General features: G+C 42.4%; 1 protein-coding gene across 2 annotated transcripts in view; it reads left to right on the top strand.

Moving 5' to 3' along the window:
* MARCHF4 (membrane associated ring-CH-type finger 4) overlaps positions 1–25211 on the top strand; it is an 82008-nt gene that overhangs the window by 48711 nt on the left and 8086 nt on the right. The window contains exons 2-3 of one of the 2 annotated variants that reach the window (XM_063428545.1): positions 13947–14102; positions 15890–16082. In XM_063428545.1, coding sequence (XP_063284615.1) covers positions 13947–14102; positions 15890–16082 — 349 coding nt within the window. Of the gene's footprint in view, positions 1–13946; positions 14109–15889; positions 16083–25211 lie in introns of both variants that reach the window. The other variant, XM_063428544.1, reaches the window with a different exon arrangement.

The raw sequence follows: 25211 nt of genomic DNA, 5'->3' as shown, positions 1-25211 counted from the left end.
GCCTTGTGACAATGAAAACCATTCTTTGTTTTATTTAAATTTGCATTTGTTTCTTTATTTCTTGCGTATCTCTGATTTTAGTTATGGTTTCTGGCTTTCTAGCTGTTTGGTCTCATCTATGATCAGCTTCATACAGGGAGTAAAACGCCAGCAGACGTTACAAAGAAGATATTAATAAAATGTGATATTCCTGTTTAACACTCTCTGCAGTCCACAGAACCCACTGAGAACAAGAGAAATTTAATCAGAACCAAAGCTTTGAAAATACCATAGGCTGGTGTAGCACATAGCCTGAGAAATACAAAGCTTTCAACCTTCTTTGGAAAATTCTGTTCATTTATTACCATCAATGCAGCCTACATCGATGGCAATGTAATACATACTGCCTCTGGTGCAAAAACGACTGTACTGACTATTATTACTTTTCAAAGTGAGCATTTTGAAGGATATATTCCCTAATTATTTTATTACCAGTAATACCTTCACGGTGAGAGTTACTGGACCCATTATGTCATGACAGCTCTGGCTTGTCATCTGTCACAAAGGAATAACAACAGTGGCTGAGACACGTGTTGAACATAGAGCTTAGTTTAGCTCTCAAAAATGTGAGTGCAATATTTTGAGATTTATTATATCCATTATAAATTATGTATAATAAATGTGTTCTTTAATGGGGATTGTTTACTGCTAAAAATACAATGAAAAGTATATATAATCTCTCAGTATGACTATATTTGTGCCTCTTTACAAATTCAAAACAAATAATGATTCACTCTTAAACCCGGGCTGTACACCTCCCAATGTCACTCACTCCACACCCTAAATTCCATTTCCTTTATAGTATGCACAGTACCTTTTGTTAAACCCACAGCTTTGCCAACATTTGAAATTCTACCCAGAACAACTTTATCTTCTCACTTCCCTTCCCTTCCTCTCAGACCCCATTCTCCCATTCTTCCTTTCCTTAATTTTCAAGGTCCTGTAATTCTACCCAGAACAACCTTTCCCTTTTCCGCACAGATTCCCACTCACCCCTTTTTTCCTCTGTAGACCCCAACTCTCTCACTCTGTCCATAGTTTCTTATTTTTATTTTTCCCTGTATGCATACCCCTTTCTCCAATATAGCCTTCATTTTTTTTCTGCTCATTTCATTTACTTAAATTTTGTTTTGGTCAAGGAGCACTACTATGGGCCCCTGTACACGCTGTCCTTATGCTCTGCATTAATGATGGATGTGAATATTTTCAGGCATAGTTTTCATAATTCTAAATTTCGTTTAACTGCCTAATATTCACAAAGAGAGTGGAAGCGCAGATTACAGATCCCTGTAAGTTTGGGAACGAACAAGCTTTATTTTAATGTCAGTGTTAGTGCGAATATGTACCCTAACAATTACAAAATAATTACAAGGTAATTTAAATAGAAAACTGGAACTGTTCCACTAGATGTGATGTTTGTCCCAATGCCGTGAAGATGAAAGGGACCCTAACCCAAACCCTAGTCCAAGCCCTCAATTTAGCCCTGACCTAAACAGTATGCCAAGTCCTAGCGCTAATCATATGCCTGGCCCACAAATACAAAGATGATGTGATTCAGGCGTCTGCCTTTGACAGCTCATGTCCTAAATGTAATGCTATAATTAAGGCATGATATCAGAGATAACAAGGATAATGAAATATGCATTAAACAACCCAGATCGTGGGAAATTAGCAGGTTGTGTTTTGTGTTTGTGAGTGCTGTATATGTGTGTGAGTGCATGTGTATGTACCTGCTTGTTCCTTTGTATGAGTGCATGTATAAAGCGTGTGCTTGCATAAATATACCATGTGCCGTGTTTTAGGCACTTTAATTCCAAAACAATTCTATCTGACACAGAGAATGTTGCAGTCTTAGCTTTTCTGAATGTTGTGTCGGATGCGCTGGAACGCAGCCAGTTCGGGCTTATTTAGACAGAGGAGAAAACAAGTTGTAAATACTTACATCCAATAATATCTGTAAATCGTAGAGCGTTTACTACTAACATATCTATCTAATTATCTCCGTAATGATAAATCTCACCCAGGGTTTCATTACATCTGTCATGTCGTGTTATAAAACGGCATCAAATAAGATTATTTTTTTTTAACTATCAGCGATTCCTGAGAGAAATAAAAAAAATGAATCTTCCTCTTGTCTGCGTCATATAAAGACACGAAAAATCTATCACAGTTATTCACCAAAGTGAGAATTCAAAGTGAGATTCAGGTTTATGGTCAAAATGCCAGACTGCAATATCCTGCTCCGTGTTTAGTTTGGCAATTTTGACTTTAAATTTTTAATTCACTTTGAATTCTGACTTAACTAAAAAAACGTGCTCGTCATTAACGACTTCACTCGAACGTGATGATTTATTGTTTATCTCTAGACTGGATCGCTGGCCCTACAACGTAATATTTACGATGTTTTGTTTTAAGTTTCAGGAGTAGTTTAAAGCTCTTTACACCTGCACTCTGTAAGCTCGTCCATTGGATCATTGGAGTTTGACATCTTTATCTAAAGGTTGGATGCTTTTAATATGATGTTCTTTCAGAATGAATAGTCGGCACCTGACTTGAGTCCGTGGCACATAACACAATATAGATCACAACACATTGGTTGTATGTCATTGGCAACGATTATTCCTGGACAACTGAAAACGTTCCAAGCCATTGACTGCCCAACTTTCAGGACGAAAGGAAATGAATCACAGCAGGAGGCAGGCCAAACTCTGAATCCAAACAAGCTCTGCAGTGGCAACGGACTTGCAGAACTCAAAATGCTTAATCCAAAAAAACTGGCTTTTACGATGGCATTTAAAAGTCCGACTGTGTGATTTTCATAGACACGCAAGAATCCAAATTATAAACCAAAAAGAAAAGAAATGATAAAAGAAAAGAAGGTCATCTTGTTGCTGCTCACAGTGGGGCACATGCATTATATAGGTACTTATGGCAGTTTGTTCCCCCTCCCCAAAAAAATGATATTGACAATGGTAAGGACTTTTATATCTTTCTATGGGAGATACATGAACATGCGAGGATAGAAATAGAAAATAGAATTTACACTTCGAAACATTGTTACACTCCCTGGCTGTCAATCAGACAATGGGTCCTGTTCCTTTCTAGCTATTTCAGCTCAGTGGAACTAAACTCAAGAGCCAGCAAATGAATATATATATATCATGCTAATCGAGAATCCCCAGCAGCTCATCCCCTCGATGCTGAGCAGAATTGGGCAGTTGTGATGGGCTGAGAGTGTCAACGGACTACACTCAGCCTATCACAGCATCCATTGCTAGCATGAATCAGAATCGTTATATATCGAAGTGAACAATCTCTGCTGTAGCCACACCTCCAGGAGGTGGGAAGCCAGGGATCCTCATTCAGTGTTAAACTGCTCAAAAATGGTTTATCGCAAAATCAAGGGACAGCGTCAGGGGACTCCAGGCACTATAACCACTTTAATGAGATTAAATGGTTATAGTGCCTACTCTGTCCCTTTAAAAGTATTAGGCTATCCATATGAAAAAAAAAATGCTCAAAATTTTGTTTTTACACATAAAGACATCCGTAATAATTATTAGCAGTGAAACAGAGAATCAAAGAGAAGGCACAGTCCGCGTGTAGTTTACCAGTGGGGAGGGGTAAGTGTTATAGAGGTAGAGGCCATTTTATACCATGGAACGGATAAAGGAGAGTTTTATGCATATACCATGGGGTTAATTCTGAAATAAATTACATTTTTGTTGGAACATTTGTCAAGAGTTATTATGTAGAGGTTTAAACTTTTCTCCCATTTCTCTAACAGTAGCCTTATTGGCCGTTTTATCTCTGATGATGAGAAATGTAAATCTGTCGGGCATTTTCCCATATCCGTGAGAGTCTTAGAATTCTAGAAGGTTTTCCTTTGCCTTTCATTGTATTACGGCACGGCCAGACGTGGCATTACCATTCTAGAACTGACCTGGATCTATAGTGCGCGAATCATTAGACAGGAGGCCGTGACAGCTTTTATTGTTGCAAATAGGTAAAAAAATGACATTGTCTAAGACAGTGGAATAAATGACGATGTACCTCTCAGCCTGACACAGTATACTTTCTGGTTCATTTACATGTCTGCTGGCAGTGGCTGAGAGGTCATCGAGTAAGCGGAACTAACTGTATCTGAACTTATTGCATTATCCAGGCTGATTGACTATCATAGAAATCCTTAGTCTGATACTATGACAGTCCTCGTACTGTGCCAGAGCACTCACATTGTACATAATCCAAGGGTACACGATCAAATCTCAAAGCTAATATTGATATTTCAATCATTTTACTCGCCTGGCTGGCCGTCTCCTTACCGGTCATGGTGTTGGATTTGCCACCTGTGTCATCTGTGAAAAAACACGATTTGGCAAACGTACTCATTCTGCACAATTGCTCGTTATTTCCCAAATACTGAGATTTATTTGCAGATTCTTTCAGGAATGTATGTTTATGGAATGTCCTGACTCCATGTAAGTGATTCTAATACAAGGCTGTGAGTCGCTGTTTTATAACTAGTATTTCTTTTTCTTTTTTCCTTATTATTATGGGAGAGTTACGCAGTCCTGGCTTCCCTCCCTCCATCAGATATGGGCGCTCCATGAAAGCTTTTTGTAATTATGTTTGGATGAAATGAAGAAATTAGGTAAAAAATTAGAGCGCATTGATGAGGCAAAATTTGTGCCAAATTTGCCAAACTGGGGAAAAAATCATGGATTGCAGCTATTTTCCCAACTCGGATAAACTGACCTAAAAGTTACCCGTCCCTTGTCAGATCTCCACAATTGTTCATTTTCTAAATAAACCCTTTATTTTTTTTTACCAATGTGCGTGTACTCTTGACGCTAATGATTGTCTTGCATTTTGTTGCACAAACTGGAAATCGAGTCACTAGAAGCAAAAAAACAAAAATAGAAAATATGAGTGATCCACTTAAATAATTTTATCATTAAAGGGTTTCTCCAAGTGTTTATAACCAATACAGCTCTCTGTATGATGCAAGGATTACCCTGGCTGGTTCCCGGCAATGGGGGAAACCTTTAACAGTGGATTGCCCACTGACCTGGGTCCCCACCCGGCTCCGAGGCCCCGTCCATGTCTGGTGACACGCTTACCATTTCGGCAGAGCTGCAGAAGCTGTGAGCTAATAAACTCACCATTCATTGGCTATGAGTGTCAGCTGACCTCTCAATGAATAGCAAACTGTGCGTAAATATTTGCACGCAATTGACATAAGCCAGTCCGGTAGCTAAAGAAACCACAATGGCACTGCCTGAGGTGGCTTTACACCTCTGACTGCAAAGGGGTTAAACTTCATACGGGCTGCGATTCATACTGACTACTGCAAATCGAGGCTCCAGACACCATGACAACTTCAAGTCACTGAAGTGGTCATGGTGCTTGGAGCAGCCAATAATGAACGCCTCTTCTTCTGTGTCTTAGGGAGGATAAAGCCTGGGTAAGTACGTCCCGGTGATCACCAGTACCTTGTTATTTCTCTTATTAGTACGGTGTAATAGAAGTTTCTTGTTTTTATTATAAGCGTATGTATATATAGCGCCAACATTGTCTGCAGCTTTGTACAGCAGGTAACTGGGAGACGGAAATAACATTGATGGATATAAAGGTGAGGAACTCTCTGCCTAAACGCACTTATTATCTAGCAATTCATTAATGATGTGTGAGAGGTCTGCTGCTATTGTTCTATTTTAGTAAAACCCTTTGGCCTTGCTCGCACAGTCGGTGGTGGTGCATTTTGGAATTAATTCTCCGTCCCACTGCTCTGGTACGTGCAAGGAGTTTTGAATTACATGGTTCAGACACGTTACAGCCTTAAAGATATAATGTAAGTACAATGTGCACTTATGACCAGCTGCAGAATATACAGATATTTAATATACTGATACAATGTCTGCCCAAACCTTTCTGAAGCAGTCGGGGCGGCTCGGAAGGAGTTAGTGAACGAACAAACCGTTTCATATTGTTTATTACTTTTAGCATTGATGGTGTCAGCAGTTACAATGTATTTATTATAAAACATCGACATAAAAGATCCAGATTATCGGCACTGATAATGGGGTACAGCCTGCTGTAGGCCTTGGTCGCAATGGATCCTTGATTCTCCTTTTGAAAAACACTCATTTTGTTGTCATTGTTTGTTTGTGCTCAAAATATTGGGGGTGGGTCCCCTCTATAACTTGTTTGTTTTGTTCCTCCTTATGGGTAACAAAAATGTTTAAAAAAATATTGCGCTGTTCCAAAATGAGATCAGTGATGTGTGAGATCAGGGGTTCTTCAGAGACACAAACTCATTTCCTACAAATAGCGTTAACATCTTATGAGGGAGAGACATGAACATCCTGTAATTAGACATTTGTTCATAAATTAAGATGTTATATCAGTAACAGTCAGATGGGCTAGTTCTGGTAACAGTGCCCCCCTGTGGTTATCAAAGGGAGTGTAGATAACTTATAGAGTCAGTCCTGTTGTTTCATGCAAATAACTAGGTAAAACTCCAAACTCAATAATTAAAATCAAAGCAAAAGCACACTTTCAAAAATCTGATGTTTTATGAAATTGAGATTAAATAGTTTTTCCTATGACTGTGCATTTAGTTACCAAACAACTATTCCTGAATTTCCCATCATGCATCCCTCCACCCTGCTTGTCCTGCCCTGTAATCCACTGAGTCTTATGTTAGGAGGAAATGGGGATCCGATGTGTTCTAATTGGATATCGACTGACAGATACTATAACTCAATTAATCAAAGTTAAAATTCATCGTAACTCGGTGCGATAGCCAGTTGCCACAAAGTGTTTGTTTGTAGATCAATAAAATCTAATGGTTTGTTAATTTCCTTCCTTCAGCAACATTCTGACCTATAATGTATCCGACAATACCCCAAGATGCCAAGAATCCAAACATTTAGATAAATAATAATATTTATAATCACAGAATGGTAAAAGAGGAACTTTTTATTAACAAAATTCCTTCAAATCGTCATCAAAATGGGGCTCCATGTTTTATATATTTTATGTTTTTCGGATTGTTACTTTTTCCAAAAAGCTTTCTGGGCTGGCTGTGATTAAAGTTATTCCTAAGGTAAATAAATTGTATTTTACATTAGGATTCTTCTTCCTGAAAGCTCTATAAGGCTTTACAAACAGCCATGTGCAGCTTGTCTCCTTGCCAAATTCAGCCAATCACATTACAGAGAAGGATGGGTTTCTCGATATTGTAACCAGGAAGAAGTACCCTTAAAACCACCAGTACAAAACAAAGATACAATGGTTTCTACATCTACACTAAACATCCTGCCAAGGTTGAAGGAATAAGCGTTGTGTGCCCCAATGTCAGGGTACCTGAGGCCTCTACCTCTAAGGGAGGTAGAGATTTGGTGGTTTGCCCGTCCAGGCGAGCTGTTTCCTTCGTTCCTCGCGGTTCATCCAGTCACTTAAACACCGGCCGCGAGGAATCCACGTCCTTTTCTAGCGGGACGCTCAATACGTGACGTCATGACGCTATCACGAGCGACCTGTCACTCAAGTGTCCGATATCCAATCGGTACTTGTCAGAGGCGTGATTACCATCCAGAGCCAGGGTATTTAAGCTTACTTCTCTCTTCAGCTCATTGCCCTGTCGTGGTTCTAGCTTGTCTAGTCACTCAGTGCTCTGGTATTCTAGTTTACTCTGTTTGGTTTTGACTCGGCTTGTTGTACTACCCTGCTTCTCTGTTCTCCCTTGACCCGGCTTGTCTCTCGCTTATCTGTCTTCCCGTTCCCTCGACCTCGGCTTGTCTCTGACTATTCTCTATTACTCTCGGTACGTTAGTCCGGCCATTCTAAGGCCCGGTATACGTACCTTTCCACTCTTTGTACTCTGCGTGTTGGATCCCTGTCCCGATCCTGACATTACGACAGGGCCAATGGATCCTGCAGGTACAAACAGTCAGCTTGGTTCTTCTGATCCCAGGTTTGACGCCATGGAGCATAGGATGGATCAGATGGCTCTAGCACTACAGGCACTTTTGTCTCGTGCTAGTAACCCACCTGAGGAGACACGTACTCCTTCTATTTCTCCTGCAGTCTCAGGTCTAGAGGTAGCCACTGTAGGTGCTTCTTCCCGTATTACCCCACCAGTACGTTATGGCGGGTCACCGGAGAAGTGCCGTGGTTTTCTGAACCAGATCAGCATCCATTTCGAATTACAACCCCGCTCTTATCCTACAGATAGAGCGAAGGTTGGATTTGTTATTACTTTACTCATTGAGAAAGCTCTGAGATGGGCCAATCCTTTATGGGAGAATGATAATCCACTAGTCTATAATTATAATGCCTTTGTAGCTGCGTTTAGAAGAACTTTTGACCCTCCTGGTAGAAAGGTCAATGCAGCTAGATTACTGTTGCGCCTTAGACAGGACAATCGAACACTTGTGGACTATGCACTAGAGTTCAGGTCCTTGGCGGCAGAAGTTAAGTGGAACGAACAGGCTTATATAGATGTGTTTCTGAATGGGTTATCAGATGTAATTCTTGACGAGGTCGCTACTAGAGAACTCCCTGAGAATTTGGAGGATTTAATTTCTTTTATATCTCGTATTGATGAACGCATAAGAGAGAGGCAGAACACTCGAGATAGGACCCGTAGACCCTCCTTTAAACTAGCGCCTACCTTTCAAAATTCTGAGTTCGAGGACTTACGTATTTCTGAACCTATGCAGATAGGCAGTACTCATCTCACAGAGAGAGAGAGACAGTACAGAAGAAGGGAGGGTTTATGTATGTATTGTGGAGTCAGAGGACATTTACGCCTAAATTGTCCTAATCGTTCGGGAAACGCTCGCACCTAAGTTTCTCTAGAGGACAGGCCTTGGGTGTTTCTACTTTGTCCTCTATTCACAACTACAAAGAGTTCAGGCTTCTGTTACCCGTTTCTTTGAGGTGGGAGAAGGGAGTAGTAAAGACTATGGCACTAATCGATTCTGGAGCTGCTGAGAGCTTTATAGATCAGGGTTTTGTTGCCAAGCATGCTATCCCATCCCAGTTAAAAGAGACACCACTGGCTGTTGAGGCCATCGATGGTAGACCGTTACTTGAGCCTGTTATTTTCCATGAGACCATACCGATTAACTTAACTGTTGGCATCCTACATAAAGAGGATATATCCTTAATGCTCATTTCTTCTCCGTCTATTCCCATAGTCCTGGGGTACTCCTGGTTGAGGAGACACAACCCTATTATTAATTGGGAGTCAGGGGAGATAGTTTCGTGGGGAAAGAATTGTCAAGAAAAATGCTTGCGGAAGGTCTTACCTCTCGGATTAACTAACACATCGACTACCTCTGACAATCCTACAGAGACACAAATTCCGTCTCAGTATCTAGATTTAAAGGCAGTATTTGACAAAAAGAAAGCCGATACCTTACCCCCACACAGGTCCTTTGATTGCAAAATTAACCTACTCCCTGGTACCATGCCTCCCAGAGGTCATGTATACCCATTATCTACGAAAGAGAACTCAGTTCTAGAGGAGTATATTCACGAGAATTTAGACAAGGGATTCATCAGGAGGTCCTCCTCCCCTGCCGGGGCTGGATTTTTTTTTGTTAAAAAGAAAGATGGTTCTTTGAGACCTTGTATTGATTATCGAGGCTTGAATAAGATAACCATTAAAAATGCCTACCCGATTCCCTTGATCACCGAACTCTTCGATCGTTTGAAGGGCTCTACAATTTTCACCAAGTTAGACCTCAGAGGGGCATATAACTTGGTGAGAATCCAGCAGGGACATGAGTGGATGACGGCATTCAATACTCGCTATGGTCACTATGAATATACGGTTATGCCTTTTGGGTTATGCAATGCACCAGCGGTATTCCAAGATCTGATAAATGAGGTTCTTAGGGAATTTCAGCAAGAGTGCGTCATTGTATACCTAGATGATATACTTATACATTCTAGTGAGATTGAGACTCATCACAAGCAAGTCAGGAGGGTTTTGCACAAGCTTCTTCAGCATGGTTTGTACTGCAAGTTGGAGAAATGTAGCTTTGATCAAACCCAGGTAACCTTTCTCGGCTATGTGATCTCTGGGGAGGGATTTAAGATGGATCCGGATAAACTCCAGTCCATTCTAGAGTGGCCTTTACCCAAAGGTCTTAAAGCCGTACAGAGATTTATTGGTTTTTCCAATTATTATAGGCGCTTTATTAAGGGCTATTCTTCAATTATCGCACCTATCACTAATATGACCAAACAGGGGGCTGATACTAAGAATTGGACTACTGAAGCTCTTCTTGCGTTCAAAACTCTCAAGGAGCTTTTCGCTTCCGCTCCAATTTTAGTTCACCCCGACACTTCCCTGCCTTTTCTGCTTGAGGTAGACGCATCAGAGACTGGTTTAGGTGCTGTCCTATCTCAAAGGTTGGGTGTTGATAAACCATTACATCCATGTGGATTTTTCTCTAAAAAATTGTCCGGTACTGAGAGCAGATATGACATTGGTGACAGAGAATTACTAGCGGTTATCAAAGCTTTGAAAGAGTGGAGACATTTATTGGAAGGTACTTTACATCCTGTTACCATTCTAACAGACCACAAAAATTTGTCTTATATCGGAGAGGCCAAGCGTTTGTCCTCCAGGCAGGCTCGTTGGTCATTGTTTCTTACCCATTTCAATTACGTTCTGACTTACAGACCTGGCTCAAAGAATTCTAAAGCCGATGCGCTATCTCGCCAATTTGAGCCTTCTGCTTCAGTTGAACCACTTGTGTCCTCCATTGTACCCAAATGCAATATTATTGCTAATACCAGTCTTAAAATTCATTCTCCGCTACTTGACCAGATCTTGAAGTCACAACATCTAGCTCCCGGAAACACTCCTGAGGGAAGAAACTTTGTTCCTCCTGAACTTCAACTGGAGCTCTTACAATGTTTTCACGAAAGTAAGATAGCTGGTCATCCTGGTATTCGCAAGACATACTCTCTGATATCCAAGGATTTCTGGTGGCCTTCACTTCGAAAAGATATTGAGGAGTTCGTCGCAGCTTGTGAGACTTGTGCCAAGACTAAACTACCTCATGCTTCTCCATGTGGCCTGTTACACCCCTTGGACGTTCCTGAGAAACCTTGGTCCTGTTTGTCCATAGACTTTATCGTTGATTTACCTGCTTCCAAGAGACAAACTGTTATTCTCACGGTGGTGGATAGATTTACTAAGATGGCTCATTTCGTACCATTACCTAAACTTCCGACTTCTCCTGAATTGGCGGAGATTTTTGCGAGAGAGGTTTTTCGCCTACATGGGATTCCTTCGGAGATTGTTTCTGATAGAGGTTCTCAATTTGTCTCACGTTTCTGGAGATCCTTTTGTTCTCAAATGGGTATCAAATTGAACTTCTCCTCTGCCTATCACCCTCAGTCTAACGGAGCTGCTGAACGTACTAATCAAAAGATCGAACAGTATCTACGTTGCTTTGTTTCCGAACACCAGGACGATTGGGTCGGTCTGATTCCTTGGGCGGAGTTCGCACACAATAACCTTGTTTGTGATTCAACTCGCTCTAGCCCTTTCTTCATGAACTATGGCTTTCATCCTTCGATTTTTCCTTCGGTTTCCTCTTCTCAGGGGATACCGTCGGTTGATGATCATGTCGCCAACCTGAAGAGATTATGGGATCAGACTCGGCAAATTCTATTACATAGTTCTTCGTTGTTCAAGAAACACGCTGACAAGCATAGAAGAGCGGCTCCTGTTTTTGTTCCTGGGGATAGGGTATGGTTGAGTACTAAGAATATTCGCCTAAAAGTCCCATCTATGAAGTTTGCTCCTCGCTACATAGGTCCTTACAGGATTCTCACTCGTATCAACCCGGTTGCGTATCGCCTTGCTCTGCCACCTGCCTTACGCATTCCTAACTCTTTTCATGTCTCCTTGTTGAAACCTCTTATTTGCAACAAATTCTCCTCTAAGGTTTCCTCCCCTCGTCCTGTTCAGGTGGAGGGTCGGGAGGAGTACGAGGTCAGCTCCATCATTGATTCCAGAATTTCAAGGGGAAAATTGCAATATCTGGTCAACTGGAGGGGATATGGTCCTGAGGAGAGGAGTTGGGTACCTCAGGAGGACGTTCATGCGTCTCGCCTTCGCAGAGCATTTCACCTCCGCTTCCCATCTCGCCCCGGTTCCTTCCGCCCGGTGGGCGTATCTGAGAGGGGGGGTACTGTCAGGGTACCTGAGGCCTCTACCTCTAAGGGAGGTAGAGATTTGGTGGTTTGCCCGTCCAGGCGAGCTGTTTCCTTCGTTCCTCGCGGTTCATCCAGTCACTTAAACACCGGCCGCGAGGAATCCACGTCCTTTTCTAGCGGGACGCTCAATACGTGACGTCATGACGCTATCACGAGCGACCTGTCACTCAAGTGTCCGATATCCAATCGGTACTTGTCAGAGGCGTGATTACCATCCAGAGCCAGGGTATTTAAGCTTACTTCTCTCTTCAGCTCATTGCCCTGTCGTGGTTCTAGCTTGTCTAGTCACTCAGTGCTCTGGTATTCTAGTTTACTCTGTTTGGTTTTGACTCGGCTTGTTGTACTACCCTGCTTCTCTGTTCTCCCTTGACCCGGCTTGTCTCTCGCTTATCTGTCTTCCCGTTCCCTCGACCTCGGCTTGTCTCTGACTATTCTCTATTACTCTCGGTACGTTAGTCCGGCCATTCTAAGGCCCGGTATACGTACCTTTCCACTCTTTGTACTCTGCGTGTTGGATCCCTGTCCCGATCCTGACACCCAATGCCTGCACACAGGTGAAATGCGTCTTTACCATGAATTATTATTTGGAAAGTTTGCAAACTGTAGTTTATAGACTTTTGAGACAGATTGGGACACGGAGAAGCTGCACAATGGCTGTTAACTAGAGGGCCCTACTTTCTGATCGACTAATGGGAAGGACAATGTAGACATCAGGTGGGAATGGGGGGGGGGGGGGGGTAATATCACAATTGTGCAGTTAAACTATATGTCATTGTACATGGAACTACAGGGAAGCTATCCCCAGATAACAGTTGGAGCTATGCCCTAATTACTGGGCCGTGCCAGCGTGCTTACTGTATTCTGTTACAGCTCTATCCGTGTGATTTCCTGCTGTTACTGTCACACATTATACTGACATTGAAACAGTTACATGGTAAGAGTTTATTAAAGTTATTCCTGGGTTGCAGATGTGACATACAAACGCTTTTATCGAATACAATGCTCATGTCTGATATGTTATACCGTCTCATCTTGGCGTGAAGTCATTAATGTCTTGCAGGGTGAAAATTCCAGGTGAATTTCCAATTTAAGGTTAAAATAGCCAAACTAAAGGGGGGGAGGCAGCTATACTTTCAATTCGGCTACTTCGGCCTATTTCACTTTGAATTCTCTCTGGATTCTTCTATTACTTGCCAATTTTAAAGGGACACCCCGGGCACCAATACAAGTTAAATCCTACTATTACATTTGATAGATTTTGGCCTCATTAATATGCTGTATTTTTTTTTTTTTTTTGCATACTAAAAACTTTGTAGTTTTTGCACAAAATAAATAAATAAAATGTTTTGCAGAATGCTGCACTATACGCCAGCACCTCATGCCAGAAAGGCATCCATATTAAATGTATGAATGTGTCCCTTTAATTTTCACACCCTCAGTATTGTTAGAGAAAAGGACTCATTTTTATTTGAATTAGCAACACTGTGATCTCTGAAAATACTGGTATACTAACCATATGAAACCACATGGGGAGCTTGGACCATGATATAAATTAGTTCTGCAGGGCTACAGTAATCCATCACTGATCCACAATCCTTCTTAAAGATTCAATTCCTAGGATAACAGTATTGTCTGTGCTGTGTTTTGTCCTATAGGGGGAGCTCCTGAGTCCATGCCGGTGTGATGGATCAGTCCGGTGTACCCACCAACCTTGTCTGGTTAAATGGATTAGCGAAAGAGGCTCCTGGAGCTGTGAACTTTGCTACTACAAGTATCATGTTATCTCAATAAGCACAAACAATCCTCTTCAGGTAAAGGTACATAGACGATTTTCTTATTCATAGCACTGAGTGTTGTTTGGCTGTCTGATAATTGAATGGACCTTATGGCTGTAGACGTCTATACATTATATTAGATCATTTTCAATTATGGGAAAACATTTTCTAATTTTCTATCTTTTCTATCTGCAATTTATCAGAATATTCTGTATCTCCTGAATCGTACCTTCTGTCTAATGTACCCGTGAGTGAGGTCTAATGTAGATTTACTCAGTAAGCAGTGAATTGTGGTAAATGGACAACCAGTCTGAATGTAAATGTTGGCTAAAATAACCAATGAAGTCTTCAGTTTAATATTTTGGATAAGCTTTTCCTTTATTGGTCTGAGTCTTCAATCACGAAACCCTGAAACGGGCACCGCAGATATTCTTAGAGCGTCAGCCTAGTGTCACTAGCTCCCCATTCAGAATGCAGAGTGAAAGAGATTCAGAACTTTTTTGCTTAATTTTTTGAACGGGAGCTAGGGGTGGGCTGAAAGCATCAGTGTTGTCTGGCTCGGGGCTTCCTGATTGAAGCAACCAAGAAAGGAGGTATCTGGGCACAGCGATTGGGCCCCATCCTTCAGAGTTTGGCAAGTTTGCGATATCTAGTCACTATTTTTTACACTAGTACAGTTATTTATTTCTATATTGGTGTTTTATTTTTACATACTTACATAGTTACATAGCTGAAAAGAGACTTGCGTCCATCAAGTTCAGCCTTCCTCACATATGTTTTTGCTGCTGATCCAAAAGAAGGCAAAAAAACGAGTCTGAAGCACTTTTTGTTTTATATATATAAAAAAAAAAAAAAAGTTATATATTCATTAAATTTAAATTTCTGTCTGGTTACTACGTGCCCCTCTAAGTTTTACAATAACCCAGCTTTCGCTGTTTTGGAATATACTGTATGATAAGCACATCCTCTGTCGGTTGTAGCATTTCCAGATAATATCAGTGCATTACCAGGTGCAGTCAGGTTTCTCAGTATTCATATGGCCAGCTGGTCAGTACTGGAAGTGAATGTTAACATGTATCCCATGATGTTCAGGAAGCGTTGTGTGGCGCAGGAACATCATTGAACTAAGATTTTCCCCTTAGTCTGATTAACCATTAGAGAAGGACCTTTGTCATCTGAGGGACATTTGTATCAGCCCAATCACCACCACCAACTGTGACCAGACTGTCCATAAATTGTTCTATAATTGATAAAGTTAATATAATATTAGACATTGTCAATTGTCTAATATTATATTAACTTTATCAATTATAGATCTATTGAGCTATCTTTTTATTTATCATTGAATAATAAATACATTTATATTTGTATAAATTTTGATTATCCTTATAGTTTATTTAGGAGCGCACATGCATTCTATATCGTGAGCTTACACTCATATTTAGTCGCTTGTATATGTATGTTGCTGCCCATTTTAATTTTTTTATATTAACTACACCGTGTTCTTTGATCTGTTACTGTCCATAAATTGTGAATTGTAGAGATTGCAATGTGAATTAAAAATGGAATTCAGACCACAGTATCTAGATTAGGAACAATGTCCAATTCAGCTATATTGTCAGTTAAGCTATTTTGGTCTAATATTTGAAATTCATTTTATTGCATACGCCTGTCAGTGCATTCAGGGTTGCCGCTCGTAATGTTTTATTCTTTAAGGGGTCATTGAAGTTAAAATGTATTGTGAACGTTAATCTCCCGTTCTCCCCCACAGACTAATTTAGCTCTTTTTTTTTTATATTCTGTCGGAATGTCTATGACTGTAGTGGCAAGCCATCTCCCTGACTGTCATCGAGAAAGTGCAGATCGCAGCCGCCATCTTGGGCTCCCTCTTCCTCATCGCCAGCATTTCTTGGCTTATCTGGTCTACATTCAGCCCCTCAGCAAAATGGCAGCGGCAGGATCTGCTCTTCCAGATCTGCTACGGCATGTATGGGTTTATGGATATTGTCTGCATAGGTAGGTCAAGAAATTGTCGGTTTGTTCACTAAAACCAAAATCTCAGGTTTAAATCCTTCAATTTCCATTTTCCACAAATTCTCCACAATTCCACAGTTAGTCAGTAAATATCACTATCTATTCCGAGGCTGAAGTGAAACGCATATTTACAAATTAACAGGTTTTATTTCTAAATTTAACCTAGAACATTTGGAGAGGGGGCATATAAAGCAAATTACATTATATATATATGTAAATGCAATTGTTTGTCTACTTTAGTAGTGTAACTATCTCATCAGCAAATTTAATGAAACACACATTTAAAAAGGAAATTCTATCAAGAACAGAAAACTAATAATAAGTAATAGAGACACTATTTTGGGTTCAAATCCCTCAGTCCCTCTTTTCTAGGAGCTCCATATTGTTGGTGTGTCTGAGTGTATAACAGAGCTCCGCAGCAATAACATTCCCAGTAATGTGTCTGAGTGTATAACAGAGCTCCGCAGCAATAACATTCCCAGTAATGTGTCTGAGTGTATAACAGAGCTCCGCAGCAATAACATTCCCAGTAATGTGTCTGAGTGTATAACAGAGCTCCACATCAATAATACTCCCAGTAATGTGTCTGAGTGTATAACAGAGCTCCACAGCAATAACACTCCCAGTAATGTGTCTGAGTGTATAACAGAGCTCCGCAGCAATAATACTCCCAGTAATGTGTCTGAGTGTATAACAGAGCTCTGCAGCAATAATACTCCCAGTAATGTGTCAGAGTGTATAACAGAGCTCCACATCAATAATACTCCCAGTAATGTGTCTGAGTGTATAACAGAGCTCCGCAGCAATAATACTCCCAGTAATGCGTCTGAGTGTATAACAGAGCTCCACAGCAATAACACTCCCAGTAATGTGTCTGAGTGTATAACAGAGCTCCGCAGCAATAATACTCCCAGTAATGTGTCTGAGTGTATAACAGAGCTCTGCAGCAATAATACTCCCAGTAATGTGTCGGAGTGTATAACAGAGCTCCACAGTAATAATACTCCCAGTAATGTGTCTGAGCATATAACAGAGCTCCACAGCAATAATACTCCCAGTAATGTGTCTGAGTGTATAACAGAGCTCCACAGCAATAATACTCTCAGTAATGTGTCTGAGTGTATAACAGAGCTCCACAGCAATAATACTCCCAGTAATGTGTCTGAGTGCATAACAGAGCTCCACGGCAATAATACTCCCAGTAATGTGTCTGATTGTATAACAGAGCCCCACAGCAATAATACTCCCAGTAATGTGTCTGAGTGTATAACAGAGCTCCACGGCAATAATACTCCCAGCAATGTGTCTGAGTGTATAACAGAGCTCCACAGCAATAATACTCCCAGTAATGTGTCTGAGTGTATAACAGAGCTCCGCAGCAATAATACTCCCAGTAATGTGTCTGAGTGTATAACAGAACTCCACAGTAATCATATTCCCAGTAATGTGTCTGAGTGTATAACAGAGCTCCCCAGCAATAATACTCCCAGTAATGTGTCTGAGTGTATAACAGAGCTCCGCAGCAATAATACTCCCAGTAATGTGTGAGTGTATAACAGAACTCCACAGCAATAATATTCCCAGTAATGTGTCTGAGTGTATAACAGAGCTCCACAGCAATAGTACTCCCAGTAATGTGTCTCTGAGTGTATAACAGAGCTCCACAGCAATAATACTCCCAGTAATGTGTCTGAGTGTATAACAGAGCTCCACAGCAATAATACTCCCAGTAATGTGTCTGAGTGTATAACAGAGCCCCAAAGTAATAATACTTCCAGTAATGTGTCTGAGCGCATAACAGAGCTCCACAGCAATAACACTCCCAGTAATGTGTCTGAGTATATAACAGAGCTCCACAGCAATAATACTCCCAGTAATGTGCCTGAGTGTATAACAGAGCTCCACAGCAATCATACTCCCAGTAATGTGTCTGAGTGTATAACAGAGCCCCACAGTAATAATACTTCCAGTAATGTGTCTGAGTGTATAACAGAGCTCCACAACAATAATACTTCCAGTAATGTGTCTGAGTGTATAACAGAGCTCCACAACACTAATACTCCCAGTAATGTGTCTGAGTGTATAACAGAGCTCAACAGCAATAATACTCCCAGTAATGTGTCTGCGTGTATAACGGAGCCCCACAGTAATAATACTCCCAGTAATGTGTCTGATTCAGTGGCGTACACACACTCCATGGGGCCCCGGTGCGAAACTGATCCGTGGGCCCCCCCTACCGTGAACCTCTCCCCCCTGACTGTGGGCCCCTCCCCCCCAACACATACATACAGACACAAACACATACACACACCCCCGACAGACACATACATACATACACACATGCAGACACATACATATAGAGACACACACGCAGACACATACATACAGAGACACAGACACACATACATACAGATACAAACACACATACACAGACATACACACAGATACAGACACAGACATACACACATACAGAGACACAGACATACATACACACAGAGACACAGACCTACATACACACAGAGACACAGACATACATACACACATACAGAGACACAGACACAGACATATATACATACACACATACACAGACATACATACACACAGACACACATACATACACACATACAGAGACACAGACATACATACACACATACATACAGAGACACAAATACACAAAATGTTTCCTACCATGTGTGGGTCCAGTGGTGGCTCAGCCTGATGGGAGTCAGAGTTCCCACTCTGACTCCCTCCTCCTTTCAGTTTCCTCCCGTGCGGGCTCTCAGTATGCTGGGAGGAGTGACGTGCGGTCACTTCCTCCCAGCGTGTGATGATCTCATCACAGGGGGCCCGGTTGAGCACTTAAAGCGCTCAGCGCAGACCGGGCCCCCTTAAAATCCATGTCCATCGGGTGGCCCTGACAGCATGGGCCACCCGATGGACCCCTTGACATGCGGCCCCGGCGGTTTACCGCACGGGCCGGGGCCGCAAAGCGTGGCAGCTGCTACCCGGTTGCAGGGGGGGTCGCAAGCTGCGACCCCTGCGACCGCGGTACGTACGCCACTGGTCTGAGTGTATAACAGAGCTCCACAGCAATAATACTCCCAGTAACGTGTCTGAGTGTATAACAGAGCTCCACATCAATGATACTCCCAGTAATGTGTCTGAGTGTATAACAGAGCTCCACAGCAATAATACTCCCAGTAATGTGTCTGAGTGTATAACAGAGCTCCACAGTAATAATACTCCCAGTAATGTGTCTGAGTGTATAACAGAGCTCCACAGCAATAATACTCCCAGTAATGTGTCTTTAAACTACAATAACAGTGTTTAGCAATAAGTCTGTGTAACTTAGATACTTGTTCTGAATTACATTTTCCATTCAATAAATAAGTCATGAAGTCCTATAGTACCCAGGAGTAACCCCTCCACCTCTAGGCACATTCTAGAGTTCTGTCTGTGGAGACTAAATTCCATTATAAAGAGTGGTCCTTTACATGTATCTGGTTGGGGTACAGGACAGTAAGGTATCCCCTCTAATGCAAGCAATGCCCTTTCCTTTCCTGCTCTAGATCAGTAGTGGAATCTACATTAGTAAGGCAACTGAGAGTACTTTAATCAGATTGTCTACATTTTGTTATCAATATTAACCAAATCAAGTATTTCTCCCCCTGCTCCCTGCTCGCAGCTCCACACTCTGACATTAGCACAAAAATGGCATCCACTGGACCTGAAAACCAATAAAGCATCAATCTCTTTTTATAGGAAAATAAACTTTGTGAGCAGCCCTAGTCACTCCTCTGCCCACTCTGCTAGCCACTGTCTCTATGCAAATGAGTCACGGAGTAGCAGACTATAATGTTTACAGCCGGCTGGTGCGTCTGACTTGCTGGTATTATGTGGAATCATAAAACAGATCATCAGTCGGCGCACAGAAGCATCCCCTGCCCTCTAATTTTGACAGATGGTAAATGACTATTTACTTCCCGTATATGTGCGAGCTTCGAATGGGCTCTCTCGTACGTGAGTCTGGCTGAGACGTGCGTCATGTCAATAAATACCAAACATAATTTTAAAATGTCTACCGATACTTTACGTAATATTAATCAGTTGTAACCAAGAATGAGACCATAGACCCGCTGACTGTTTAGTCACCAACCATCAACTCCTAGAAGCATTGTATTCCACTGAGGGAAACATATTTTTTTCCATATTGTATCAGAAGATAATGATGGAGAGTCACCGCTGTCAATGAGATACAGAAGAAAGCAGGTTTCTCATGTTCAGCTGTGAAAAAAATCACAAAGTAACAATCTTATTGTACTTCCATTGCTGATCATTTTTGCATAAGAACACAAATATCTTTAAAGAATGGATGTCTGAGACAGCATAACCCATGACCTTAAGGAAGATACTTTGTGAAGACCTATATAAGATAATCAATAAAAATCCCACAGCAATGTTAACGGCGTAAAGTAAGCCTTGACTGGAGCTTGAAATTGTTATTATTCCTTCGATCCATCACCAGGTCGCACTCTCGGACGACCTTTCTGTAATGAGAACATGGTTTCCACAAGAAGGAAAAAAGTATAAATAGCCAGGAATTCTCCCAGGTGTCAAAGAACTAGGAGACTGTAAGATCAAGGAGAAAGGACGATCTGAGGTTCCTTCTCATTAAAGGGCAGCTTTGTACAAGAAGCCATTCGGTTAGGCCAAACGTGCACATTTGATATTGCAGTAATGGTTTTAATTGGCCGTGAAAAGTCTATGTCAGTTTTGTCAGGTACAACATGTGTTTTTACTGTCTCTCGATGAGAGGTTTGGTAAAATATCATGTAACGGAAGGCCAAGGTTGAAGACACCTGCTTTAAAAAACACTTAAAGGGACTGTCTAAGCTTCAACACTTTATATCTTAACGTAGTGGTGTTGGTGGAAAGATACTGTCATTGCAGTCTTATAGATTTAAGCATGGCCGGCCCCTCCAGAAGTATAAGAGATAGGGTTGCCAGATACAATGTGTTTTCCTGGATGCATGTCAGATCATGGAAAGTGCTGATTCACAATATGCAGGATTCACATACAGCAGGAAGGAATGGAAGGAATCAGTTAAGGACATATCCTAAAAGAACTGCATTGCTACATGGCGAATTAGTATCTGTGCCCGGTAACATGGTGGTTTTGGTAAATCTAATGCCTTGGCCCTAATGGTTAAACAGAAGAATCTCACTATAAACCAAGAAAGGCTGGATCCTCCTCAATACTTCTGACAATCTACCTCAGCTGTTTGCAGTGAGCTTGGGAATAGAACAAACACTCGGCTTCTGATGTGTACGGCGGTGAGAGGGACGCTTGCCAAAATGAAACAATCTGCCGCTCTGAATGATCTATTTATAGCTGTTTCCACTCAATATTTTCGTTATTGGGGGATCTTCACTTCATATCTTCATCACTCTCTGCATTATAAAGTCTCACATAAATATCCACCAAACTCCGTATTGTAGTGAATTGTAGATTATGCTAACGTAGTGTACCTATAATCTTAATTTTAATAATGACAGGAGGCGAGTATTTTGCATGACTTTCTTTACTCATGCCTCCAGCAGCACAAGTCAATCATTAAACTTTCTAACCAATCATAACAATCCGCATAACCATATATAAAGCCCCGATCGTCGCATGACTTCCTCTTTCTTTGGTGAGAGATTAGTCCATATAATGCCAAGGAATAAAACCAAAGTTCGTAATAAGATAACAGTCCAAACTTGCTCCATGGGAGTCCCAACTTCAATTTAATCCAACTTCAAACTGATAACTCATATCGGTAATGAAACTTGATTTGAAAGATCCAACATGTGTCCCATCCGGAGCCAATAACGGCCATCACGCTGCAAGAAACAGAAACGAGTGTAAGAGGATGGAAATAGACTTATGTCTACATGATATCATTGCTACTGCATCTATCCATATTTAATACAATTAATGGTAACCTATCTTTATATACTAGCATTAAACCATAATATCAATGAGTACTCGTCTATTACCTTAAACCTCTTATTCCTATCCTCCAGATAAACTATACCAGTTATAGCTGAGCCATAGAAACATTGACAGTTGACAAAGCATAGAAACGGGAGTGGAGGGAGGGAAAATACTCGCCTCCTGTCATTATTAAAATTAAGATTATAGGTACACTACGTTAGCATAATCTACAATTTTATTACATGACAGGAGGCTTCCTATTTTTCATTTTTAAAGCTGAGGTAATAACGAGAAAGATGCGTGTGTGGACTGACTTTCTGTGTGGAAACTACGCATAAACGTGGAACCGTAGGGAAAAAAGGGTAAGATATAGATGTTGAATTCGTTTTAGTTCTACGAGACACCGTGAAGGTAACTCCTTCTGGTGAGATGGAGAAACCGTCCACATTGAACGCTCGCACGTCCGAAACTTGTCGAAAAGATACCAAACATAGAAGCAAAGTGAGTTTGGCTGACAACTGACGTAGGGATAAATCTACGTTGTCTGGCCAATTCCTAAGGAAACTGAGGACCACCTCTACATCCCACATATGATTATACTTAGGATCCGGTGGTCTGGACAGTTTGATGCCAAAGGATCCTGACCGACCGGAGAGCCTTGCATTGGCACGTGTGCCGCTGAAATCGCGGATCGTGCCACGTTGATGGAACGATAGGATTTTCCCCCCGTGAAGAGGTGTGACAAATAATTTACCACCATGGGGATAGATGCTGTAAAGGGATCACAATCCCTTCCCACACACCAGCGGGTCCATGTATTCCATGCTGATATGTAACTGCGTCGGGTACCCAGTGCCCATGAATCCCATAAAAGGTCTTTAGCTGGTTGTGATAGTCCTTCGACGGACCAGGTTCCCCTGAAAGACTCCAGGCTACCAGCTCCAGATTCTCCTGTATCACTAGTGGATGTGGTTCCCCTTGCGGATCTGTCAGTAGGAAGGGGAACGATGGAAGAAGTAGGGGATGTTCTTGTGTTAGAGCCAATAATTCCGGAAACCACGCCTGACTTTTCCATAATGGTGTGACGAGAATCATTGAGATCTTGAGATTGAGATCTTGGACATCGCAAATGGTGGGAATGCGTACGCTCCCTTCGGGGGCCACTGTTGTAGAAAGGCATCTACCGCCTCGCATTGAGGGTCCGGAAGCCAGCTGTAATATCTTGGTAACTGTGTATTCGTCCGAGACGCAAACAGGTCCACGACCAGTGGGCCCCTGAGGTCTTTCACCGCTGAAAATACTGACGTGTCCAGTCGCCAGTCGCTGCCGTCTCGCCAGTGTTGAGAAAACCAATCCGCCGTGAGGTTGTTGATTTCCGGTAAATATTCCGCCTTAATCGTAATGTTGCGGGGAATACAGAATTGGTAGATGTCCTTCGTCGCCTCTGTCAGGCTTCTTGATCGGGCTCCCCCCAGGCGATCTATGTATTGGACCGCGGAGATGTTGTCCATGCGCAGTAGGATGCAGCAGTTCGCCATGTCCTTGGCTAGACTGCGAATCGCAAATGATCCCGCGATCAGTTCCAGGCAGTTGATGTGGAGACCCTGTTCCTCTTGGGACCATGGACCTCCTGTGGACGCGTGGGCGCAGTGAGCTCCCCAGCCCCAAAGGCTCCCGTCCGACTCCAATACAAAGTCCGGGTTCGTCCCGAAGATGGCTTTGCCGTTCCAGGCTTCCATGTGGAGTAGCCACCATCGAAGTTCCGTCCGAGCTTCTGCGGAGACAGGAATCCAGTGATCGTATGTATGTCCTGCTCTTAGGTATTGAGCTTTCAGCCTCTGTATGGCCCGGTAGTGGAGTGGGCCTGGGAAAATCGCTTGTATTGATGAGGAGAGTAGGCCTACTATCCTCGCTAGTAATCTGAGGGGTATGGTGTCTCTCCTGAGTATCCGTCGAATTTCCTTCTGAATGGCCGCTATCTTGGATGCGGGGAGGCGTAGTACTCTTTCTCTGTACTTTTTCTCTGTTCACTACAAACCCCAGCGATTCCAGAAAGTGAATGGTAAATCTCGTCTGAAATCGAATTCTGGATTTGGATTCGCAGAAGATCAAAAAGTCGTCCAGGTACACGAGACAGCGAATTCCCCTTCCTCTCAGATGGGCCATGACTGGTTTGAGGAGTTTCGTAAAACACCATGGGGCCGAGCTGAGTCCGAATGGGAGACATGTGAATTGGCAGGGGCGGCCCTTCCAGTTGAAACGGAGGAAGGGTCGACTCTCTCTTGCCATGGGGACCGACAGGTATGCGTCTTTTAAGTCTAGACGTGTGAACCAATCGTGTTCGTTCAGTAAGTCCCTCAGAAGGTGAATACCTTCCATTTTGAAATGGCGATAAGCCACAAATCCATTGAGTTCTCGTAAATTGATAACTGGACGGTAGTCTCCCGTCTTTTTCCTGTCGACAAACATGTTGCTGAAGTAACCCTGGTCGTCTGTGGCGAATTCCACCGCTCCCTTTGCGAACAGGGTTCGTATCTCCGTGTCTATGAGTCGCATCTGGCTCTCGGACGCCCGTATAGGCGACGGTCGCCTGGTCTGAACTGGTGTATGGGTAAACTCTATCACGTACCCTCGCACAGTTTGTAGGATCCATGCATCTGTGGAGATGCGTTCCCATTCCTGTGGAAAAAGGGACAGTCTGCCAGCAGTTATAGTTATACTTGAATGATATAACGGAAGACAGTTCATGCTCACCTGAGTTGAATCGTCCCCGTCCTCTGCTCCGAGTGCCTCTGGTACGGAATGATCCCCTTGTGAAGGTGGCTCTTGCAGATGGAAAGAACTGTTGTGTTGCATATGGACGACTGGGGCCGGATGGCCAGAAGCGGCTGGTGGCTCGACCCCTCTGCCGACCAGCCCTGCCAAAAACACCTCGATTTGCTTGTGGGGTCCGAAAAACTTGTCTGATGGAAGATTGGGCCTTATTCAGTGTAGTGAATAGGCCAACATGTTTCTTTAGTTCTGCCAGGAATGGTTCTCCAAAGAGCAGCCCGTCTGCCCGGGGACCTAGCTCCTTCTTTCCCAGGTCCAACAGTTTGGCGTCTATCTTCAATAGGGCCGTCTTACGTCGTTCT

The sequence above is a fragment of the Pelobates fuscus genome, chromosome 8, assembly GCF_036172605.1.
Source record: "Pelobates fuscus isolate aPelFus1 chromosome 8, aPelFus1.pri, whole genome shotgun sequence".
NCBI lineage: Eukaryota > Metazoa > Chordata > Amphibia > Anura > Pelobatidae > Pelobates > Pelobates fuscus.
This window is presented reverse-complemented; position numbering and strand designations above follow the sequence as displayed.